This window comes from Drosophila simulans, chromosome 3L (genome assembly GCF_016746395.2).
Source record: "Drosophila simulans strain w501 chromosome 3L, Prin_Dsim_3.1, whole genome shotgun sequence".
NCBI classification, from domain to species: Eukaryota; Metazoa; Arthropoda; class Insecta; order Diptera; family Drosophilidae; genus Drosophila; species Drosophila simulans.
The window spans coordinates 2,697,289-2,721,669 of NC_052522.2; the positions used below are offsets into that span (position 1 = coordinate 2,697,289).

The 24,381-nt window shown below is 44.2% G+C and overlaps 2 protein-coding genes across 2 annotated transcripts in view; one reads left to right on the plus strand and one right to left on the minus strand.

Moving 5' to 3' along the window:
* Positions 1 to 627: 627 nt before the first annotated feature.
* The window catches only part of LOC6736522 (myocardin-related transcription factor B), a 39,388-nt gene continuing 15,634 nt past the window's right edge, over positions 628 to 24,381 (minus strand). The window contains exons 2-5 of the mRNA XM_016170344.3: positions 11,182 to 12,000; positions 10,957 to 11,097; positions 7,251 to 7,316; positions 628 to 6,656 (exon numbers count right to left, since the gene is read on the minus strand). Coding sequence (XP_016030107.1) covers positions 2,404 to 6,656; positions 7,251 to 7,316; positions 10,957 to 11,097; positions 11,182 to 12,000 — 5,279 coding nt within the window. The 3' untranslated portion in view covers positions 628 to 2,403. The remainder of the gene's footprint in view (positions 6,657 to 7,250; positions 7,317 to 10,956; positions 11,098 to 11,181; positions 12,001 to 24,381) is intronic.
* LOC6736523 (accessory gland protein Acp62F) lies at positions 22,080 to 22,613 on the plus strand. The gene has a single exon (XM_002083357.4). The coding sequence runs from the start codon at positions 22,112 to 22,114 to the stop codon at positions 22,463 to 22,465; it is 354 nt and encodes a 117-aa protein (XP_002083393.1). The 5' UTR covers positions 22,080 to 22,111; the 3' UTR covers positions 22,466 to 22,613.

The window sequence follows — 24,381 nt, forward strand, 5'->3', positions numbered from 1 at the left end:
GTAAGCCATAACGCTTGGCAGACGTCCAACTATGGAATATCCGACAATTGTTGCCATGGCTACTCATGTCTGCCACTGCTGCTGCAATTTTGCGTCATATTGTTTGCTGATTTCGTTTCGGGTCTAAAAATAAACAACTCAACTCTACTAGATTTTGGCCAGGGCCCCGCCCCCAACGCACACAGTGGGCGGTGGGCCGCCAATCAAGGAATGGCCGCTTTGGCTAATGATAAGCCTTGTTTTGTTGATGTTGTTGATGCCGCTGCGGCTGCCATAAAATCATTATGATTGCGTATTATTCTGTCATTGATTTTAATTTTAATGTGGAATTTAACTTGCGCTGGGGCGTAATGCGCTTAAATGCGTATTTATTATGCTCCGCAGAGTTCAAAACTTGATAAGGCACTGGGCCAAATCGTTTTTGTTTGCGTTCACTAATCAGTTTGGTAAGTAAATGAAGTCCGAGTGTTTTGGCCACTGAATTTTGGAAAAATGAATAATGTTTTATTTACGCATTAAGTTCTTGCACATATCTATAGATGTATACATAAGTATATCGGTATATCACTTGTTATGTAGTATTATTATATGGACTCTAATCCTTCTGTTGCAAAAAAGTACACATAGTTCATGACGTGATTGAGTTTATTCTGTATTGTATTTAAATGAAATCTCTTTTAAACGCAACGCACAAAAATTGTTCAAGCCAACATATTAAATTAGATAATTAGGTAATTAAATTTAGAATTAATCAAACAATAAGCTTAGTTATGGTAATTAAGTTTGATACTAACAATAAACGTAGTCCTTAAATTAATATATATGAATTGTTATAATGGAAACGTTCTCATTTGTGTTTAAAGCGCGTCGATGATAAATATACTTTAAGCTTACAATCCAACTCTAAATCAGATTATTGCAAATGTAAACAAGTGTTGAGTGATGATTAACTTTTGCTCTGCGGGTGAAATGTGTGAAATTTTAGACTAGATCTAAACGTAGAGTATATATATTTGCTTATACAAAAATATATATATTTATTGGTGTATTGAGTTCCTCACATTTTGCAATTTTGAATTGGGTTTTCCTCTTCTGTTTTCCTATTGAAATGTGTCCATTGCTTATCAATTAATTTTCTCAGTTTACATTTATAATTTATTTTATTGAGCCCTACACTCAAATATACGTCCGAATGCTTGGCATGCTCCCAATTTATAAAATACACTTAGCCGAATTTGTGTGCTTACGAAAGATGAACGATTACAATTCCGAATTGCGATAGACACGATTACAAAATGTGCGTTAAGTACACGCCGCAGGATTTAATTACTTTACGAAGTAGCTAAATTAATTGTTTTAAATATATTTTCATTAGAATTAGTTTAAGTAACGGAATTCGCTGTGCCTAAGAATGCAAAACAAAAGAAATATGAATATATATATTTTGGCTTACATTTTAAATGAAATTGATCCGAGTTTAAAATTAATTTAACTGGTTTGTGGCTTCGACTACTTTAAAGGCTTTTTCTTTCCTTGCAGGAAATACTTCTCAAATCGTGTTTTAAATATTTCATTTAATTTTGCTTTTAAATTAGAATTAAGCACTGCCTAGGCTTTAAATAATTTAATTCATTTCATTTTAAATAGAACTTAAAACAAAATTACTGAATGTGTTTCACTTAAGTCGTTCTCACAACAAGAATATATTTTTTTACGATTTTTATAGAATTTTTTGATTAGCTTAATTTCTCTTTCCCTTGCCGCTTTCTCTCCCTCCTCCTTCTTCTTCTTCTGCAGATCCGCATCCGCATCCGCATCCTGGGACTCAACTCATTCATTCTTCCATTCGGTTTAGTTAGTTAGATTTCACTCGCATTATTCTCAAATTGGAATGACCTTCATTAGAAACATGTACTTTTGTTTTTCTTTTCTCTCTTTATCGTTCTTTACAACATTTTAGGCTTACGTTTTAATGATAGTTTATGATAAGTTTTACTTGTTATGCTTTTCTAAATGTTTTGGCTGTTTTTGTTTTTTATGGTTTTTGTTTTTCTTGCTTATACAGGAAAGGGTGCAAAAGTATGGTTTTGGAGTGTAACTCCCGGCAATTTTGGCATTCTTTTTAGTTTTTCTTGGAAATAGTAAAGTTTCGAAATTTCAACTGACGTTCAAATGTATTAAATGCATTTAGAAAATAAATAGGATTTGTTTTGTTTTGTTTGTGTGTGTGTGTTTGCTTTCTTCGAAACGAATTCTTCAGGAATATTTTCAGAAAAGTGAGCACCACGCTGGATTGTGAGTTTTGTTTTTTCTCGATACGGAACAAAGTTGGGGAAATATATTGATGAATTCTAGAAAATTCTGCCCTGCCGCTTCGAGGGCCATATGAATACATAAAACCGCCTAGACTGTAAAATCTCCCGCCGCCCAGTTCATCTTGTAATCGTCCATGTTGAACAAATCGAATATATCGCCACTCGCATTGAAGGCGTCCACTGCCCCACCGGTGCCGTTGTCCACGCCCATTCCTCCTCCGGTTCCATTGGCCATGCTCGTCGACGTCGCGTATTCGCCGTGTTGGCCCGCCTGCGGTTGGGTCACCGCCTGCATAAAAGAGTTCAGTGTGCTCTCGAAATCATCGCAATCCATTGGTGTGCTGTGACTCCCAAAGTGACTATTCACCGCCGACGACGAGGATTCAATGGATCCATTGCAATTGACCCCAGGACTGTTGCCATTTCCGGTGACGTGCTGACTCAATTGGGCCACAAAGCTATCCGCGTCGAAGTCCACATCGGCACCCGGGTTATTGTTCAGCAGCACGTTGTCGGGACTGCTCGCATCCAGCAGCTCATTGATGGACGGCTGCAGGCTGGGATTGAGATCGCGTCGCAGGTTGCCGTTGTTGTTGCTGCTCTTCGCCGCCGAGGCGTGACAATAGCCACTGGAGTCATCTCCCATGTCCATCTCAAGTTGCTGCGACATAAGCTCCAGCAGCTCGTACTCATCAAAGTGATTGAGCTTGGCATCCGGGCTGTTTGGCTTCTCACTACCGCTGTGGCAACTTTTGGGCGGTGTGCTCGGTGGCGGCGTAGCATGGTGCTGTTCCAGGAAAATATCTAAGGTCTTGGCCACGCTCTCAGCATCAATGGCGCTTGAATCGGTCTGCAGGGGCGAGGCCATGTCTATGCTCTCGATGAACACATGATTCGGGGCCTGATTGCTGGCAAAGCCCACATGCTGCTCATTTGTGTCCATGGCCATGTCGAGGTTTTGGACTGGCGTAACTGGCGTCTCTAGCTTGGGCACCAGCGGTACTATGCTGGCTCCACCAGCCGCAGTGGTGGGCGTGGCTCCATTGAACATGGACAACTCCGGCAGCGGCGTTAACGGTGTAATGGGCTCCAGAGCAGCACTTTCCGGCAGTTCACCCTGCTTGATTAGTATGTCCAGAACATCGCTGACTTGTTCGGACTTAATGCTCGCCGTCTTGCGTTTGCACAGAGGAGCTGTTTGCGGCAGAGGAGCTGCAGCAGGAGCGGGCGACTGAACGGGCTCCTCCTTAATCTTGACCAGCGGTAGGAGGCCATTCAAAGCTGCCGCCTTGCTGGCCGCCAACTGCTTGGTGGCCTCTTCGTATTGCGGCGGTGGTGCTGGTGCAGGCTTGATGTCCACTTGGTTGAGCTGCTGCTGTGGCTGCTGGACAGGCTGGAATTGCTGTTGCTGCTGTTGTTGCTGCTGGAGTTGTTGCAACTGCTGCTGGGTAATGATGGACTTGGTTTCGATGGGAAAGACAATGCTGGGCAGGGAGTTTGTGCGTTGGTGGCCATTCAGTATCTTCTTTGGCGGAGCTGTCGTAGATGCTGCAACTGGAGTAGCCGCCGGCGGTGCTGCTGCTGTCGTAGTGGTGGCCGTTAAGCTGATATTGCCCAGCGTGTGCGCCGTCATGTGCTGATCGTTCAGACCCACCAGTAGTATGGTCTGATTTCCTTCGTTCCACAGCAGGCCCAAGTTATTGTGGTGTTGAGTGGCTGGCGAGGCTGATGCCGTCGCAACTGCCGCCGGCTTGGCTGCTTGCATCATGGTTGTGGTGGTTGTATTTGTATTGTTGGCGGGCACATTGGATTTCTTGGTTGTTGTTGTCTTGGCAGAAGCGTTGTTTATGTGATTGTTGTTGTTGAATGGAATGAATACAGTTTGTGTCTTTTGCGTGAGCAGGCGCACCTGTTGCTGTTGCTGCTGCTGTTGTTGCTGTTGCTGCAGTGCCTGCTGCTGCTGTTGTTGTTGCTGCTGCTGCTGTTGCTGTGCGGCGGCCGCTGCCGCTGCCTTTTGCTTCTGGATTTTAGCCTCCAGCTGCTGCTTGACCACCATTTTCTGGTTGATTGGCGGCGGATTCGATGAGGAAATGTTACTATTGCTGTTCGAGTTGCTGCCGGCTGGCTTCTTGGCTGCGGATCCCTGTTGTTGCAGTCCATTTACCTTATGGTTGCTGTTGCCTCCAGTAGCTTTCACCGTCACTTTGGCGGAAACATTCTTCTCCACCTGCGGCATTACAGTCAGTGTTTGCTGCGGCCCATTCGAGGTCGTGGTGATCAGCGTGATTTGCTGCGAAGGCAATGCATTCACCACTTGAGCGGTAACCGTTTGCTGCTGATGTTGCTGCTGCTGTTGCCGCTGGCGTATCTTCTGCAGCTCCTGTTGCGATCGCTGCAATTGCCTCTGCAGCTCGTCGATCTTGCGCTGCTGCTCTCTCAGCAACTCCTCGTTGGTCAGGATTATGGTTGCAGTTTGCGGTTGTGGAGGCAGAATAGTCTGCAGCGTCATTGGATGCGTGTTATCCATCTGTTGCTGCACCACATCCATCTGCTCGTGTTCCATGCTTGCATCTGAAACCAACATGGTCACTGGTGGAGGCTGCTCCAACAATCCGCAGTTGCTCGTGTCCATGGCATCGCTAATTGTGATTACATCGGGCGTTGTGTTGCTGTTGTTGGAGGTCGGAGCGGGTGTTACATTGCTATCCAGTGGCTCCAGGGGCAAATATGGTTTCAGCCTCTCAATCAGATGTGGTTTGGGACCGGAGACGGGCAAGTTCCTGCGCTTGAGATGCTGCTTCAGGTCAGAGACCTTCATCTTCTCCAGTCGGGTCAAGTCTGTGATGGAACTGGTGGTGGATTCGGCGTAGCTGGTGGCCGGACTGGGCGGAATCGAGGAGCTGACCGAAAGCGCTGGCGAGGGCAGTGGTGGTGGGTGTTGCACTGGAGTTGGTTGGTGCAGCTGCTGGTGTTGCTGATGCAGCTGCAACTGTTGCTGTGGTGTAGCGATCAGCGACAGGGTGGGCGGAGTGGGTGTGGCCGCCGGCGTGGGCGTCAGCATAGCGGCATCTCCGAAATTAAGTGGAGCTCCTCCGGAACTGCTCGTTATGGATATGGTATTGGGCAGGCTGATGGGAGCTGGAGCTGGAGCGGATTGCGAAGCCAATGCAGGCACCGTCTTTGTAGTTACCGTGATGCTGTTATTGGTCGCACTAGGAGCTGCTGGAAGCATAACACCCGGCGCACTGGGCGCTGGGATGATGGACTGATTCTTGTTGAGGTTCTCCAGGAACTTTAGCAGACAGTTTTGCTGCTCCAACATCAGCTGGTAGGAGGTCTCTTCCGGCTGCGTTTGATCCTGCTTTTGCCCGGCGGCACTCGGTGGACCCTTGTACTCGTGGAATTTAATGGTGCGCGCCTTGGACACGGGCTTGGACTTCGATTTCTTTCGGTTCTTATCCTTCCCGGGAGCATCAGACTTCACGGATACGGGAGCAAGGTGCAGTCGTGTGGTGGTCATCGGTGGTGGTGGCGGAGAGGCGATGGAAGACAGCGGACTTAGTGTGGAAGTACTAGAGGCTAGTGAGCAGGGCGAGTACAGATGGTTGACCGGACTTGCCGTGGTACCCGTGACACTTTGACAGAGTTCCTCGTACAGATTGGCGGTCTCCTGCTTTACCTTGATGATACTGGCCATGGGCAGTGGTGGTGGCGGCGGCGGAGGTGGTGGCACTGGTGCTGGCACCACTATAGCCTTCGGTTGCTGCTGCTGGGGAAGAATCTGTGGCGCGGTGACCACCAGTTGACCAGCTGTGGGCATGGTCAAGGCCATGTTCACTATTCCTGCTGAGGCAGCCGCCGCCTGCAGCACATCGGTGGGTGAACTGGAGGTGGCGACCATAGCCTCATCCAAACGCGGCGGTGTCTGCCTCGTATCGCTCTCGGAGCTCAGGGAATCATCATCGAAGGTCACATAACTGTGCGGATGCTGGGGTCTCGTGAGCAGACCCTCGCTGGTTGCCTTGAAGGATACGAGTCCCTCCTTGACAATCTTCTCTATCGGCTTCTCCGTGTGCAGGATGTTCTTCTTGATTAGCTCCAGTGGACCAGGACGGTGTTGAATCTGAGAGTTGAGCTGGTCCGCCAGGCGAGCCTTCTTCAGCATCCGCTGTTTCTCCGCCAAACTGGGATCGATGTGGCACTCGTCCTCCTCGAGAATGTGCAGCCTCTCGAGATCTTCGCGGTTTGGTCGCTGCTGGATCTTCGCCTTCAGCAGATCGCTGGTCTTGGCGCGCTCCAATTGCTTGCATTGTTCGTGGATAGCGGGCGAGGTTTTCAGAGCTGTTGAATATATACAAACATTACAATTAAGCAACATTTTTTTACTAAAATAAGATATTAGTTGCCCCAAGAAGGAAGATGCTATTGAAAATGCTTACAAATCTATGTAAAGGGAATATGAAAACATCATCGGCTCATCAACATCTAATACACTTAATGCATCTCCTAGCCACGTCGAGGAACCCCTATTCCTATTTGGATACACAAAATGTATTTCTGAGCCAGTGCCCAAAAGTTGGCTCAGCTTTTTTTCCCCGGCTCTTGGCGCCTCAGCATTGCTACAAATTTATCATCTAAATTCAAATTCACTTTCGGCTGCGTTGAGGGCTTTGAATTAGTTTGTAAATTTGCGTATTTTCCAGGATTCTTTTCCTCGGCTTCGCCTTTTCCTTGCGCATAAATTTGAAAGCCATTGAAATGAAATGTTCGACGGCAGTATTTGCATATCCTTTTTGGCTGCCGATGAATTGGGCGCCAGCAGATGCTCTGAACCGGCTAAGTGAGGTTAATGTGTATTTTATCGATCTGACTAAGCGGCTAAATGCTGTGACCCGGGGCAGGAATAGAATCTGCTTTTCGGACCCCTCTACTTACATGGTATGATGCCCTGCTCGACGAGCTGCGAGTGTGGACGTCGCACCATGAGCTTCACTTTGAGCGCTGCAAAAGATGGAGAACCAAAGAAGCGAGTTAGTTAAGCAGCAAATAGTGTTAGTAACTAATCAATGATATAAAAATATACGTATTCTATGCCTAATAATAAATTATTGAACTTCAATTTAAGAGCTGGCAGAAAAAGTTAGGTAAGCTGCATAGCACCATAGCTGGCCGACAACTTGTTAGCAACAAATCAAAAACCACAAAAATCGTAAATTATAGAACAATTCGCGGGGGAGTGGAGATCAAACATAGGAATCCCATAAAAAAGTGCTCGAAACAGCTGGGGGAAATAATTTTGGGCGAAAACTTTGCCTTTTCCTAGCTTTTTGACAATGCCAGGGCAATGGCAATAAATGTCGAGAGGCAGCTGCGAATGGGAGAAACAAGGCAGCGCGAAAAAGGGAAAAGTTTTCAATATCTTTATGTGCGGGCTATTATGGTGTGAACAAAGTGTACATACATACACACCCAAGAGTAAAAAGTTCGGGCTGGAAAATTAAATATTTAAGCCCAACCGAAGCCAAAGTCAGAAGCTGCCGACTGGCGACGAAGGTGTGGCCCCATGGGGCGTATGCGTAATAATCTGATTAGATTGCCACTGCTCCGGGCGGCTAAATAACAGATTGATGTCAATTAACTTGGCATCCAGTCGATGGAAGCCGCTGTGAAGCGAGGACCGCGTGACAGACTGGTGGAAAATAAATAATGGGAAACAAGGAACAAGGAACCTCCATAAGCTCCCGAATTGACTTTGAAAGATGAGACAATGGTCTCTCGAAGTCGCTCTAATTATAATCGCAAAGCGTATAATATAATCAATTATTGGGACATTATCCTTTCAACATTAAATCCGAATGGCCGATTAAATGCGTGCGAGCATTGTATAATGTAATTTCAGTCTCGAGGGAATGTTTTGCCATATTAAGCATACGACCTGCTGTCCTAATATCATTACCTTCAATTAGCATTCCGGGCACTGGTGAAATTGATTCACAAAATGGCCAGCCAGCCATGTAATTAAAACGAAATAAAGCCCATTAAGGCGCAGGTCACTGGCAAAAGAGTGGAGTGGAGGAGTGGGCACCATCCGTCCACAGTAGGCTGGCAGTAGCCGACGGTAAATAAAGCCAAAGCCGCAAATGAAACGAAAACACAAAATCTTATGCCCCCACGGCGATTCCGGCCAGCAAATGCCACCAGGAGGCGAAGGGCAGTGCACCGGATGGTGTGGTTGCGGCTACTAACCAAGTCCAGGAATAAGCATTTAAGCCCGGAAATCTCCAGAGATGCAGTACGAGCAGAAATTTTTAACAATTTCTTATGCATTTTTGGGAGAGGTTTTCGATTCTCACCGCAGGAATATCCTTGAATTTCCCAAATGACTTTTTGCATCTTTTTTGATATAAGCCAATTCAAAGTGAAGTTATTTGAGCAACATTTTTCACAGTGCAGAGAAGTGCATAGTTCTCTTTTGGCATCCTGCACTCTCGACTTCTGCGGTTGGTGTGCATTAAGTGTTCAATCTAAGTAAGTGGGTTAGTCGCAGACTTTTAGTCGTTGTATTTAGTTTTCGGTGCTGGTGCTGCCCAGGCAGACACCGAAAAAAATACACTTGACGCCACAACAAAGTCGACATCAAAGTGACGATGACGTTATTAAAGTAATTTGGGCTCTTTGTCGGAAATCATCATAAAAAGCCAAGAGAGCTGCCAAGGCGCGTAATTGTCTCAGACGACGATGGCAGCTGTTGGCGATTTTACGATTGAAGTGTGCCACACAAAAATGTGTGCAAAACACCAACAGCAACAGCAGCGAAAAACAAAAAAATACCCGAAAACAAATTCTTGTTGTTGTTTATGGCAGACTGGGAAAACACTTGAGTTTTCAGCCTTGTAACACTGGAAAATCTCCTCGGTGACGAAACAATGTCGCCCCCGTAAATTAATTATGCGCGAAATGTGCTCTGGCTGCTCGTCGATACACGCCACATACACCTCCAGATCCAACACCCTCGATTGATAAAAACAATAACATAAATTCCAAATTAAACACATAAGTTTTTATGCGATAGGCAATAAATGTGTGTATTTCGCTGCGGTCAGCTGCCCTTCGCCTTCGAGAAAACCCAGTGCCTGTGGCGAAGGTCAGGTAAACAATTGCCGGGAAAAATGCTGAAAATCTCCACGGAGAGCGGGAAAAGCTGGCCGAAAGAGAGAGAAAGAGTGAGTTCACACAAATGAGTTCGGCTAACTGCGTGTCTATATGTTGTATTATAAAATCGATTACGTGATCAACGTTGCTCTGAGTAAACCAAGACGCCATCATCCCAGCTAGGCAAGTGCACGAAAAAAACCAGCAAGGGGCAGGCACAGTGGGGTAACGAGGGCAGTAGAGTGCTCAGAAAAGTATTAACATTTTTTAAAAAATTTTATTGGATTAAGAACTTTCTCGAAAACTGATAAGCGTAAAGCCATATAATATTTAAATCAAGTTAATGTAGATATGGTAATTCCGAACCACTGTGCAGTGGCATGTAAAAATGCCTTTACAACTGTCACCCTGCCGCCGCCTATTTCCGCTTTTCCCTGCTTTTCCGAGTCGCGTGCAGCGTGTTTATTTGTCAAAACATTTCTGCAGCGCCGCCATCATTGACTGCCAGCCATGTGTTTATAATAAATGTTTTTCGCAAAATGTTTACACACACCCTGAATCGAACTGACCAACAGGCAGTGAGAACTGGTGGTTGTTGCTAAATATGCAGTTTATTGTTGGATAACTCGTTGAGCGCCTGCCGGAAATTTTCACCATACATTTTTGGCAGTTTTCGGCGAAAAATAAACCCTGCCGCCCCATAAACATTTGGATTCACAGAGCCTTTTCGGTCAGGGTCAGGGCGTGTGAACTTTATCGCCCATTTCCGGTTACACCTCGAAAATCGTGCAAGTGCAGGCGACAAGAGCTGTCAAAACTATTAGCGACTATGCAGCACATATAGTACACGAATGTATATGCTATATCCACACACTGGGCCTGTCATCTTGGGCCATTCAAAATTAATAAGAATATTTCTGCTCACTCAAAATGCCAAGCAAATATGTAGGCCAGCCAACAAGAACGGAACGGAAAACTGTTGACAAAATACAAAAACAATTTTTGAATGAGTTTTCGACCGCTGGCCGCTGGCGAGGGGGCGTGGCACCTCAAGTGTACGCCTTAAGTGCCTGTTGTGCCGTGACAGCTTCATTAAATCTGTGTGCGCCTTGTAAGAGCCACCACGGCACCACTCACTGCCCCCCAGGCGAACGTCAATAATGAGGCGGGCATACGAGGATTATGATGATGACTCTGGCGACCGATGATCGTTGTGATGGGCATCGCAGCTCGGCAGCTAGGCAGCTCGGCTGCTCTGGCTGGCATTTATGACTAAGCAGGAGGCACCAGATGACAAATGCCAAACAGCCGCCGAAAGATGACCAATGTGGGCGACAAACATTGGGTAAACAAGCGAAGAACTAACAACCGAAGGGTTTTGTGAGTACAGTGAAGCATTTTTAAGTAGATTGATTGCTAGCTGTCAGCTCACTGGATGGTTTGTTTTATATTTAAAACGAGGAATTACTATGATTTTAGGTCAACTTACATTCCTTATTCTTGTCCATCGCAGGCTGCAGCGGACTGGAGTCCACGATGGCCTTTGGTGGTGACTGTCTGGCATCGTAACAATCCGAGTTGTTGCCATCATCGCTGCTGCCCAGGAACGTCGCATGCAAACGCTGCTCACCTGAAAATGGTAGCAGAAATTAGAAAAATAATATTTCAGAGACGGGTACCACACGAGATCCTTCAAGTGCGGCACACAACTCACCCTCCGACATGTCGTCGTAGGCCTCGTGCAGCAGTATTATGTCCTGAAAGGAGTGCTCCAAGTCCTTGCCGCTGAGCCTGGTGGCCAGGAGGCCACTGCATGCGGCGCTCGAGATGAGCTCGACGGTGGTCAGCGGCGACGTGGAGATGGTGGCCAGCAGCGAGGAGCTGCCGCTGGCGCTGTTTCCGCTGCTGCTCCCGCTGCTTCCGCTGCTCAGGCTGTGCAGGGAGGCGGACTTGACCAGCTGGCCAACCTTGTGGTTGCCGTTCGGCTTCTGGGTGGCCTTTAAAGTCCTCGAGAGGCTCTTGGTGGGCGACGAGGTGGATTTGTTGAGGAACCTGCTCGCCGTCGCTGAACCGGCTCCCTTGGCTCCACTGGAAACGGACTTGGAGTTGCAATGGTTGCTACCGCAACTGCTGCTGTTGCTACTGCTGCTGCTGCAGCTGCTCAGGCTGCTGCTGATGGACTTCTTCGAGGAGTTGGAACTGACGGAGGATGCGGGCGAGGCCGACGACGAACTGTGGCCCAGGATGGCCGCCTGCTGCTGATGTTGCTGGAGTGTATTTGTATTGCTGGCGGCGAGCTTCGTGTCAATGGTTATGGGTATGACACTGGTGGCCACCAGCTGGTGATGCTTCTGCTGGGCCAGCTGGTGATTGTGCTGCTGCGGATTCTGCTTGCTGGCTGCTCCTCCTCCTCCTCCTCCGCCGGCTGAGCCCTGGAACCAGCTGGGAAAGTTGCCCTTGAGCGTGTCAATTAGATCCTGATCGAGCGTTAAACGCCACGATGCAGGTCCGCCGTCCACGCTTTGCGTCGACTCTGCAAATTAGAATTTTAAAGGATAGAAAAGTTAAATTGGGTTGATGAATGTGTTTACTTTGCTAAATATTAATAATATTTAAATTGAAAATACTATATTTTGTGGTTTATAATTATACCATTTTCATTTTACCCAATTGTGACAACGCAGCTAATGTACTTATTAAATAATTCACCATAATCAAACTAGTTTGCTAATGAAACAGTAAGCTTTTTGGTATTTTAAAGACGACATTAAATATTTGACATTGTCATTCCCGTCCAAAGACCACCCACATTTAATAGTTAAAGCCAACCCAATTCATTAATTTGCAATGGCTTAGCACCCGGTGTTAATTTGATTTTCCACTTTCCCCATCGGTCGCTCTCTGTTTTTCCCGCCCACGCTCACATTTATTTATTTGAATGTGGCTTTTCCGATGATGTTCTGCTGGCTCTGCTGCTGCTGATGATGTGGCCGCTGGTGTGCTAGTTATTTATGCTAAACACTGCCAAGTAACCTAGTTTGTTGGCCCAATCCCCAGTCCCCACAGCCGCCCCCGCATAGAAAACATAGCAAAGCGCGTACTTGGTATTTATTTTTCAAATTCTTTGCTAGTCGATGTGTGCCTTGGGTTTTTGGTTCTGCCTGAGATTTTGGCTTGGGAATTGCCCGAGAGATATACATAGATTATAAATGTATAATTGCAATTTGCCGAATCACTGGGCGCACTGCTGCACTTACTCGTAACTGGTGGCGACAGTAATGCGAACTGGCGAACTGCGAGTGGCGAAATTGCGCCGAAAATCTTGGCAAGCGGATGCATTGCATCATGCGAAAGCGACATTCCCAGACACGCCTCATATTATGCAATATTCGGCGATATCTGGCGACTATTTAGAGCCGATCGGCGGCGAAAATAGCTACCATCCCAGCATAATGGCCAAAATCTATCAGCTCTTAGCCGACTGACATGCACTTGTCAAATGTCCACCTATTTCTGGCACCTATTTTTGTTTCCTCTTCCTTTGATTGTTATTTCTGGTTGGCTTAAAAAGGTTCTCATACATTGTAGCCGCCCGAATTTGGGTATTTTTAGAGATCTAGTGAGGATCTCCACTGCCCCTCCGACTGTTCCGCCGTCTGTCCCGATGACTGTCCAGCCTACTGTCCCTCTGACTAGTTCCTCCGACTGTTCCGCCGAATAGCCACAATTAGGTCGCCTCCAAATATCTTTTCTTAACACTGCGTGGGCCGAGAATCTGTCACACATTCTGCTTTCTGCCGCCTTGTTTGTTTATCTAAACTAAATTTGAAATTGCTCCGCAAATAAATGGATAACTGTGCCGACCGCTGCATTTGCATGCGCTGCGACATTTATTGGTCATTAAGGCGAGCGCCAGAGCAAAAGAAAACCAGCAGGAAAAGCGTCAGCGGCTGCAACAGGCAAGCAAACAAGCAAACACAACAAACATACCAGTCATCCAACAGAGCAGCAACAACACATGGCCCAGCAGCAGGATGCACAGAAAACAATTAAGGGAACTCTTTATCTTATGCCTATGTAAAAGACAATCTTTCGAGGGCACTTCTCGAACGAAGTTCGTAGATTTATGAAACATCAACTAATATTTCTCCCCGTGTACCTTTGATGCATGCCCCAATGTGGCGTTCGGTTGTCTCTGTGTGCGGTGGCGCGACATGATGTCCACACGCAGCCACATGCTTTTGAGATAAACGGACGACGGACTAGGGAGCCACCAAAGCCATTGCCAAATTCTATTTTCGCTTCAGCAGCCAGCGAAATGCAAGTGGTTTCTCTCGGCCAAGACGTCGCCGCCCCGATCGCCAGGGAATCTCCTTCTACCTCTGTCCTTCACCCTTCACCCACCGGCCAACCGCCTTGCCCCGCCCACTCTGCAGATGGCGGCGGCGACAAGAGCAAGAACGCCTTGGCCATTACAATTTGTCAACTGGGCGTATGCGCAATGCTGCTGCTGGGGCAATGACAAAACAATCAAATTGACAAAGGAACCGAGAATGAAAAGGAAACCGCTGCTTCAAAGCGAAATTTAATGAATCGAAAAGAACAATTGAACAGGCGACAATTGCCCAGAATTAGTTGGCTTAAAATATTTCAACGAAAATAGAAAATCAATTGCGGAATTGGCCATTTGCTCAAAATAAACTAGATACTAGTTTTGTAATACCTTAGACAAGTCTAAAAACTAACATAAGTATTACGAATGCAGATTTGCGAGATTACAACATTTAATCCCATATGAAATTATATTAAATTATAATCTACATGTGCGATTGTAGAACCCGCAAGTTTGGGGAAATCCAATGAGAAAGCATTTCCGAATTTTCCATTCCACTTGTTGCCATTATGTAAATTATAATCAAAGGACGAGCAACCCCTTGACGAATCAATAAATAGAACAAATACACACTCCACAATATCCCAGATATGTTGACAAAACTATAACCTTGGGCGGGAAAACTATATACACACACACACAGGAAAAGGGACAGGGACTGGAGACCAGCCAGGCGGAACAGTTGAAAAATAAAGGACTTTGGCCCAGCACTTAGTTTGATTTCATGGCCTGGAGAAGCACTGCCATGGCCAAAACTAATCATTCAAAGCGGAGCGGAAGTTGTGGCGGAAGTTGTAGCCCAGTCTTCCGCAGCCGCAGAAGTGTGTGTGGTAGTTTGGCATGGTTACTTCAGAGTACACATCAATTATGTATGCCGTATGCCGGCAGCCATACACGAATCAACGCGCCGCAAAGTATGCTACATTGAGGTTGCCCCCTGCGTGTATGTGTGTGTGTGGGTGTGGGTGTCTGTGTGGGCCAACTTCCTTTTGGCAAGACAGGAAACAGGATGCTGTTAACGTTACAATTCGACATAATCGATGCTTGTCGTACGAGCCATCGCATTTAACCTGGCAATTTGTCTGCGGCTGCATAAACATTAACTTTTATTTGCAGTTTATCTTCCGAGCCGCGCAGTGAATCAAAATGTGACCTTTTGTACCTCTTGTGGTTCTAAAGAGCGAATACTTTCACACATAAATTAATTATAAAAAGGCAGACTTTTGACTTAAAGATTACATTCAAGGTTTCCCACTCAAGAACTCATAATTTGTCTGGCTTATCAAGTGACTCATCGCGCGCAAGAAGCAGTTGCATTTAAATTATTAGAAACGTGCTACCTGCTGACTTTTGCACCTCGAATCGTGACCACTCGCATTGTTTATCGTTTCGATTTGGCGAAAACAATCTACGAGATGCGACGTTTACATATTCATTTGAATGCCAATAACAGCTGCAGTGGCAACATTGCTGACAGCTTCGACAAGCGAGGATTATGCAAGCGCCATGAATCCAAAAAAAAAAAGAAGAAAAAATAGAAAAAGTACGAAAAGAACCCCCAAAAAAAGGAAGGAAAAATCAAATGGATCCGTGGGGGAAACATCGCAGCAATAACAAACAGAAAATCGCTTGCCATGTGTCGCTGGGTGGGTGGATAATGTATAATGTATAGTATAATGTACATGTATATGGGGCTGCAAATTGAAACGTATATTTGTAAACAATACGCAGACGTCATAGACAAAACTCATTTAAATGGGAAAAACATCCAGCAACAACTATTCAGCGGAAAATGCTAGTACCAGCGATCACCAGCAGCACAAATTAAAAGTTTAGCAGAGCCAAGAAGCGGCGTCGATCGTTTGCACACTGCACAAAATTTTGCATACTGGTCATGGTTTAAAAGAAACGAGTATTTATAGTTATTTGTAGGTATTTCATGGATATGTCTGCGCTAACAGATACATTCTTATGAAATAACCTTTTCCCTTGAAAATATATCTTTCGAAAAGAATGCAGTAGTTTCTCTGCGTGCATAAACGGCTGAATGAGCTCTTTACCAATTTGGTCATAATACTGAAAACGTGTTATTCCACTCGACGATCCAAAGATTAATACGATATATAATAAAACAATCTATGGCGAGCGTTATTTTATAGTTTTTAATATGCATAGAGTGGTATTGCCTTTTTGGTGCAGCTTAGCCAGAAATTTCGCATGTTATCGCAACTTGACAAGTGTCAGGTACCAACTACCAACAACAACAAAACAACCAAATAACCAAACAACCTAACAGTCAAGCAACAACGAACAACATGTGTGAACTACAATAACAAATTTCAGGAGCATGTTCTGTGGTGCGGGGAAATACATCATCGGACAAATCAGCAAAACATCTACTCTATGCTGGCATTGAAATCGGAAATATTATTTTGGCCGAATCAGTTACGTTTGCTTTTGGGCCTCTGGCCTTATCAATGGAATGAGTCACTCCATAGTTCGTTTTTTTTTTGTGTGGGGGATTGTCCAACAAGAAACCATTTTTATGTCTATTTGGTAGTGGCTAGCAACTAAAAGCCAATATTAGTTTTATTTCTCTCCACTTGAGATTATTCCTTTATTTCTAACTTTTAATTGCTGCTGACACGTTTGACCTTCACAAGTTATAGTTGAAAAGATAAACTAATAACTTTGTCTTCGAAGATAATTATTATTCGACTTTTTTACCCACATTTAGTTTGAGTATAACTTATTATCGCAACATTCTGGGTGTTTATGGGTTAAAGCTTTTTAGTTATCACTTTGTCAGGGCTTTAATTGATTATTTTGTTTTGCTTTTTCGTAATGCAAGCAGAGTTTAGTTAAGAACTTTAAAATGCTTAGCTTCTTTTTCATCAGACGGCAGTTTAATAATCTTTCATAATTTCAATTAAATTTCTCTTTAATTGGTTTTAGCTTGAATGCACTGTGTTAACTCAATTTCATGCTGCACAATTTTGTTTGAATTAATAATACATTTTCACACCTTTCAATAACTTTCGTGCGACTCCTTATCACTTTAACATATTTATTCTGTTTACTTTTGAGCTTAGAATTAGTTTTCGGACCACTGGCATATCAGCGGGGTAAACAATAACAAAAGGCCACGATAACACAAATCGTTAACTGATTCTGATTCATAAGGCCATTATCAGTCGCAGGTATAGAAAGGCTTCTGATTCGCGTCCGGCGTGTTGAGAGCAACCCGGCAAACTAAATAGGAAAACAAAAAACAGAAACTGAAACTGAAACTGAAACTGGTCGAGCGGCTAATGTTTTGGGGGCGCTGCTCGATTGTGGAAATGGCCAAGTGACGTTCACCTGACCAACTGACTGAGTGACACAGGTGGGCGTCAGCGACTTAACTGGCATTATGCGACGTGCTCTCTCTCGCACTCTTTAAACTCAAGTTCTGCGCTGCACTGCGAGAAATGGGGTAATCTATGTTGAATATTAGCTACATAGGGTTGCCTTGGGTTTATTATAATAAAATATATCCCAAAAGCGACTCTTTTTAGTTTTCAGTGATCGACTGGTCGAAGAAAAACGATTTTTAGCTGTTTGTGCTGACAAATTTGCGCTTCATGGCGTTGATTGTTGCCACAGTTGCAGTCGGAGTGGCTCCTTCCCATGAACAATGGCAGCTAATAAGCGCCAGGCGGGCCACTGAGTGCAACTGAAGCTGAAATTAAATTAAAGCTGCTTTTGTTCAACAACTGTTGCATGCAAATGAGTGACGGCTGCGTCGCCTTCAATGCCTGCGGTTTCCATGCACTTGCTGCTGCTGATTCTGATGTTGCTCCTAGCGTTGCTGTTGCTGCTGCTGATGATGATGTTGCTGCTGGGCGACGGGGTTCAGTGCTACCTGAACCAAACAATTGCTCGACAGCAAAAGTCAATTGGGCGACACACGCAACAGCACACACACACAGCGCAGCAAGCCACACACAACCCAAAAACACTAGCAAAGCGGACTCCTCTCGGCTGTCGGACATGCTTTGCATACAAAGATCCCACTGAAGTTGACTGGTCTTTTATGTAGCTGCATGCGTGAGGTGCGTGTGTGTACTCAAAGAAAACAGCAGTGGGATCTAAAACCCTATTGGTTGATAGCTGACAAGGATCCAGTTGAATCTTAAAACACAATGGTTTATGCTAAAGCAACTTAAGATCAAAAGATATATGATACTTATCTAAGTATCAAGCTTGCAATCAAATTAAACTTATTTCTAAATAATCCTCTAAGTAGGAATCCTTTTCGATAGTGCACTTGTGCGATTGGAACAGGATGCACATGCAGGATTGTTACACTGCAGCACACAATGGGCGGTGGTCGGGTCAGTTGTGCATTTTTGCACAGCACACAGGACTGATTGAATTGAAAGTTAATTAGAGAGAGAGACAGCTCTGCTGTTCCGGGAAAATGTGTGAAAAGTTTGGGGGATTCGTTCGGGCTTACCCATTTGCATAGGGTATCCGCCTTCCCAAAAACAACTCGTATAAATAGACCCAAAACGACCGTGTTTTTCGTAAGGGTGTGGCCGTCTGTGTGGGTAGTGTCCTCAATTAAAATTAATTATGCCCAAACGATACGCTCAATAAAATTTAATTTGCGAAAATATGAGCCAAGAAAATGAGCCACATAGGAAAATGTGACATTTAAGTGCCGGGGGCCAGCATCCTCAAACTATTCGCCAAACAACAAACACACACACACACAGTCGGTTCTAATAATTGAAATTGAATTTTCAATGATAGCAAGGCGAGGGCCCAGCGATATTTTAGATTTATTTAGATATGTGTATCCACCCCCATGAGCCAAAATGTTTGGCACACTATTTAGAAGCAAGAAGACTTTGGTATTATTTTCCCCAGATTTTCCCCTTACACTGGATGACTCTGGGAACACCTCACACCTCACCCACTTCCGAAATGGTCCAGATTTAATTGGACCTGGCATCGACTCCAGATCCCCCCATGTGGACTAAACACTAGACACTTGACCGGATTCTCGTTCTGCATTCAATTTTGTGCGAGTAAGCTGACGACTCTCTATTCTGTTTTATCAAAACCAAACGAAATCGCATTAAAAATAAATAAAATTAAAAGTGTAAGCTGCACAAACACACACGACTTTTGGCCATGCTGCGTGCCAAGTGGAAAATATTTCGCAAGTTTTTCTACACATTATTGTGTGAAAAATACTATATACATACAGTGTACTCTATATATACATCTTTGTAAAAAGTCGGACGCAGGCAGACAGGCTGCCTGTGTGTTATGTTTAGTTTGCTACGTTCAATTTGCATTGTTGTTGCCTGCTATTCTATTGTTGCCGGCAAAACAAAATAAGGCAACGCAAAATGCTAGAATGGGCGAAGAAAAAAAACAAGGCATAATAAGCAGGCAAGAATAAAAACTACAAAAAGAAAGAAAAAAAAGAAGCATAAAGGAGATGAAAATGAACATTTTTTGGCAAACAATTCAGGGCTAAATATTTTCATTGTTTTGTTGAGTTTTTATCACAACACCATAAGTTTGTATCCAAGTGGCAACAGGAAAAATCTAGATAAAATCATCAAGATTCTAGCAATTTAAAGTCCCGCATTATTTGTGCGCGAATCATACGATATTTTTGTATTCTTCCTGTTTGTTGTTAATTTAAAGGAAAAAGGATTTGCGTCTCTAAATTATTGGGTAAACATTAGGAAATGTACAAATAATGCGATGATAGTTTAAACATATTTATTAAATACGCGCACAAGGTGACACTATTAGTGTTTCTTAGTATGTTTCTAAGTGAAGTAAAGGCAGTAAAACTAACAAGCCAACGGCATTAAAAATGTCAAGATAAATCCCAAAACTTATCACCATTTGACGTTTATCCTTGAGACTTTTCAAAGTTAATAAGTTAATAGATAAATATCGAGTGTCAGGGTAAAGTTTGGTTAGTTCAAAGGGTTTTGGGGTTTGGGTTTTGAAGCCCACACAGTCGCACGCACACATTTAATTGCAGAAATGCTTAATTATGCATGAAACATTGAAATAAGCAATACGCACACACACACACACGCATACACGCACACTCACATCCAGCGAGGGATGAATAATTCATGGCAAAATGGAGAATTCGTGGATCGGCTTTTCCCTTCCCCTCCCCTCCGATTAAACAGCGCGCGTTGGTAAAACAAACAAATAAACAGCATAGCCAGCAATATTTTGTACCTCCTAATGACGTACGTCGCTCTTTCCAGACGGCAAAAAAAAAAAGAAAGGAACACGAAAATTGGGAAAACTTTTGCCGTGCAATTTGCACGTCAACATTTTTCCCAAAACAGCGAAAAGTAATACTAATGGCAGGCACAACAATATTTCTGGCAGCGTCGGCGGTCAAGTTTGTGTTGTGATGTTGCAAGGAAGCCTCCAGTGGCCATACCCTTGCCCCAAATCGGCGGAACCGAGGACATTCACTATGGGAACGAGGTGAGAAGCGATTGAACAAGGTCTCGTTAGCTGGAGATTACAGTGAACACGGTAAAAATTCCACAATTGGAAATTCCCTTCAAATCCTATACTCAGATATAGGAGTTTCAAATGATCACTCTAGTATGAAGAGACTCTTTTAATAAAGTGCAAATCAAATGTTACTATGCTTAACCTACTGCTGGTTTTCATTTGCGAAAGTGCACTGTAATTCTTACTAAACATAAATGACAGCTCACTCTCGAATGGATTCCCATCGATTGGCCACAAAGGAAACTCACCTGCAAAGATACAAAAAGAAAGAATAATTAGCAATAAAGCCAGAGAGCACAGACGAATCTAATTTGTCTAAGCAGAATCAGAATATAGAAGCCGAATGGGAGGAAGAGCGATTTTCTTTTGGGTGCCACAAGAACAAGACTGTGGTGAGCTTGTGTGGGTTGTCAACTGATTGCGCATACGCCGCGTTGGTCAACGCACTTTCCAAGGCTGCGAAAACGCGAAAGCAGCTGCAGCGCGCTAGTCGCTAATCATAATTTCTGATCTACAAACTAATTAGCGTTCGCACGAGTGTGATTGCAATTTATTGGACACCAATTGAGACGAAAACGCGCATTTTCATTCATAAACATGGCAAACTACGGGGACCAGAGCGCAAAAAAGGGAACTCAATTTATTAATTGCTAGCAAATGTTGGGCGTGTGTTGCAAGAGTTTTGCCTTTGCGATCGCAATTGCGATTGCATTAGCCATATTGCAATTATGTCGTCATGTCCGCGTCGCCGCCAAAGTTCAAAGTTGCAGAATCTTTAGAACATAAAAGTTTTTCGCACGTTCCGCACATGATGGTGGTGGGGAAGGAGGAGGGGCGGCGGAGGGGCCAAGAATTATTCATGGCGCATATTTCAGCGGTTTGGCAATAGCCCCCACCATCCTCACCTCCCGAAAGCCGAAATAAATAATTGCAAATATTATTGGCCACTCAGCGCATGCCAACAATAAGAACTGCAAAAATAGCCAGCGAAATTTGCAGTTCGCATAGTTTCGCAATAAGTCGGCGGCGATGATGAGTCAAGAGTGCAAAACCAAATATTATAGCCATATAAAAAATATGTGTGGGAAATTATGCATCTTGGCATGGCACTTGGGCATCCCGATGCGATGCGACTGAGATTGGACAGTTTGAGGAGGTACTCCTGGGTCTGGTTATTCTGGTCATGGTGGGCTAGTCAATTGGCAGGATTCGCGTCTCTATTCAATTGGCCGAACCGATTCAAAACTATTTCAAGGCTCTAGGCCAAAACGAATCAATTTGAAACACAATATTCGCTTTTGACAGTGATTAAGCCAAAATAATCGCGGGTGGGAAGTAAATCAAAGTGGCTACACTTATAGTACTTAATCGTTTAATTGGGCTGTAAAATGTTCTACAATCTACAATCTGCTGCCAAAAAACATTTAGTTTATACTAGGATCAACTAAAACTAAATATATTTCCCTCACTGACGCGTCTTTGATTTAAGTAACAGAATATACTATTTTTTTTTTTTTAAGATTTATTAAGAAATGGTCTTTCCATTGATATATGAAAGTCACACAATTGGTATAATGGTCTGAAACTAAATCGCGTAGCAAATCTAATTTCGATTTGTATACTAAAATCTCCGACGGATGGAAATAAATAGGGCGCACACATCAGGGAGAAATGGTAGACGTATTCACCATCTAGAATGACGGACATGTGGAGCTTGAAAATCTGTGCCTGGCTGGGCTTCCTATTACTTTTCAAACCCATCGACTCCACGGGCTTGGAAGGACCTAATGTCGACTGTACGGCCAACGGAACTCGGGCGGTGTGTCCTGTAGCATGTCCTGAAACCTGCGCGTACTCCGGCGATGGACCCTGCGTCAAGATGTGCGGAGCCCCGTGTGTGTGTAAGCCGGGATATGTTATCAATGAAAGAATCCCTGCCTGTGTCCTGCGATCCGATTGCCCAAAAGATGTCGTTCGAAAGGAAGATATGCTACTAGGTGTAACGAACTTTAAGTGCTTTAGCAGAAATTACGTGTGTAAGAATTTATAAACATTAAACTAAAATACAATAAAATGTAAACAAATTTGTAGTAAATTACAATCTAAAGATATGAAATGATTTGCACTAATTATGTAAGTGGAACGAAGTTGTGTAGCAAATATAATTTGTATTGCTGTATTAGCAACCTATAACAATATTTTGCACATTTCCATTCCATCTGCTGACCAAGTTTTCCAGCCCCGTCCCGCCCACTTCTCATTTGTCCGAAATGCCACTGCAAATGTGGCGCTGCAGCTGTTGCCAGGCGGCTGGCTGTGTTTGTGACCGCCATGTGCCCACTGGCAGCCACAGAAGCGCACGTCACCCGCACATACAGTCATGACCATTACAATAGCTATTAAGAGAAGGAAAACGCATTTCTTGGCAAGCGGTCTCGTGTGCTACGGGTCATTTGGGCGAAACTATGTGACTGCAATTGGGGGACACAGAAAAATGGGGATTTCAGCACCAATCCATGCGAAACGCGGAACACATTCGATATGGTAATCACATCGGAAATTCCACTGTGAATTATTTAGAACTGTGTTATTCCACATTCTATATCGCGCTGAACAATAAATGCACAGAGTGAATACTTTGTATTCGCTGGCCAGATTAGGCGCGGTGATGCATGGTGCTGCAATTGGGATTTAATTAAAAACTTAGTGGGCCAGCAACCAAACGGCGCACACTTTGATTTATGATTTAAGCCAAATAGTTTTAAAGCGCCGCCGGGGTATATTTCTCTCCTGTATTTTGCATGTTAAATTTCGCGTAATAACGAAAATGATATATAGAAATAATCATAATTTTCACACTTGAAAGAGCGACACAAGACGTCCACGGCGACGACGCCCGTTCGCATCGCGGCTTGTGCATTATTTCTTAATTAAATTTATTAATTGCACACAACACGAGCCGACGGCCGTACAACGGGGCGTATGCGCAACGCTCGCCCCCGCCAAGAGATTTAAATGAAAATGAGTGAGTGAGAGGGAGCAAGAAAGGCAAGGAAAAGCCATTTGAATGATTCATTTACGTGCCGAAAACTTAATTGTGCTAGCAGGTAAGCCGCTTGTCGGTGACGCCAAAGGCTAAGAGGACAAAAAACAACATCATCATAATCATCACCATCCGAATCGCAGGCTTAAGAAAAATGGTCAAACCAATTATGGGACTTCTTTGGACTATTTTATTTTATAATTAAGAAACTCTACCAATTTGGTCACAACAAGAGTAACCAAAAATGGCCAAACATATCAGCCAAAACGCTTATACCAATTTTCACTTTTCACTTGCTCTTTTCGCACGTCACTAGGGGTTTTTCACGATTTTCTTGAATGACTGCCTGCAGCATCCGCAGCTGTCATCCCAGAGTATATCAGCGTCATTGGGATCTGTCACAATGGCGAACTCTGGGGCATTTGTCACCCAGTCACCTTTGCACCCGCGAATTCCCCGGCAGTCCACAAAATCAATTAGTCGCAACAGTTCCTAAAAATGTGTCATATTCGGCCAAAATAAATACTGAATTATTTTTGTGCCACGAATATTTCAGCTATTTTGGTCTAAGCAAACAAAACTCAGCGGGACTTTGTGCTGAGTATCTCTTCGAAAATTAATTAGCAGCGTAGAAGCAAGGAATGCAACTGAAAAAGAAGCCACGGGGGGCAACAGGGGGTTAAAACGAGCGTCGTCCTTGGCCAAATGCTTTCCATGACAGTTGTCGACTCAATTCAATTAATTAGATAGCATTTTTCAATGCAACCGTTTCAGAGAGCTCAGGAGATTTGTGTAAAATAAGCAAATACTTTTTAATAGATCACTTGGAATATACTAATATATTATGTACGCCTTTTCTTTTAGTGTGCAAACCAAAGCCAGGAGTGTAATTGCCTTCGAAATGCCTGCATCTAATTTGGCCA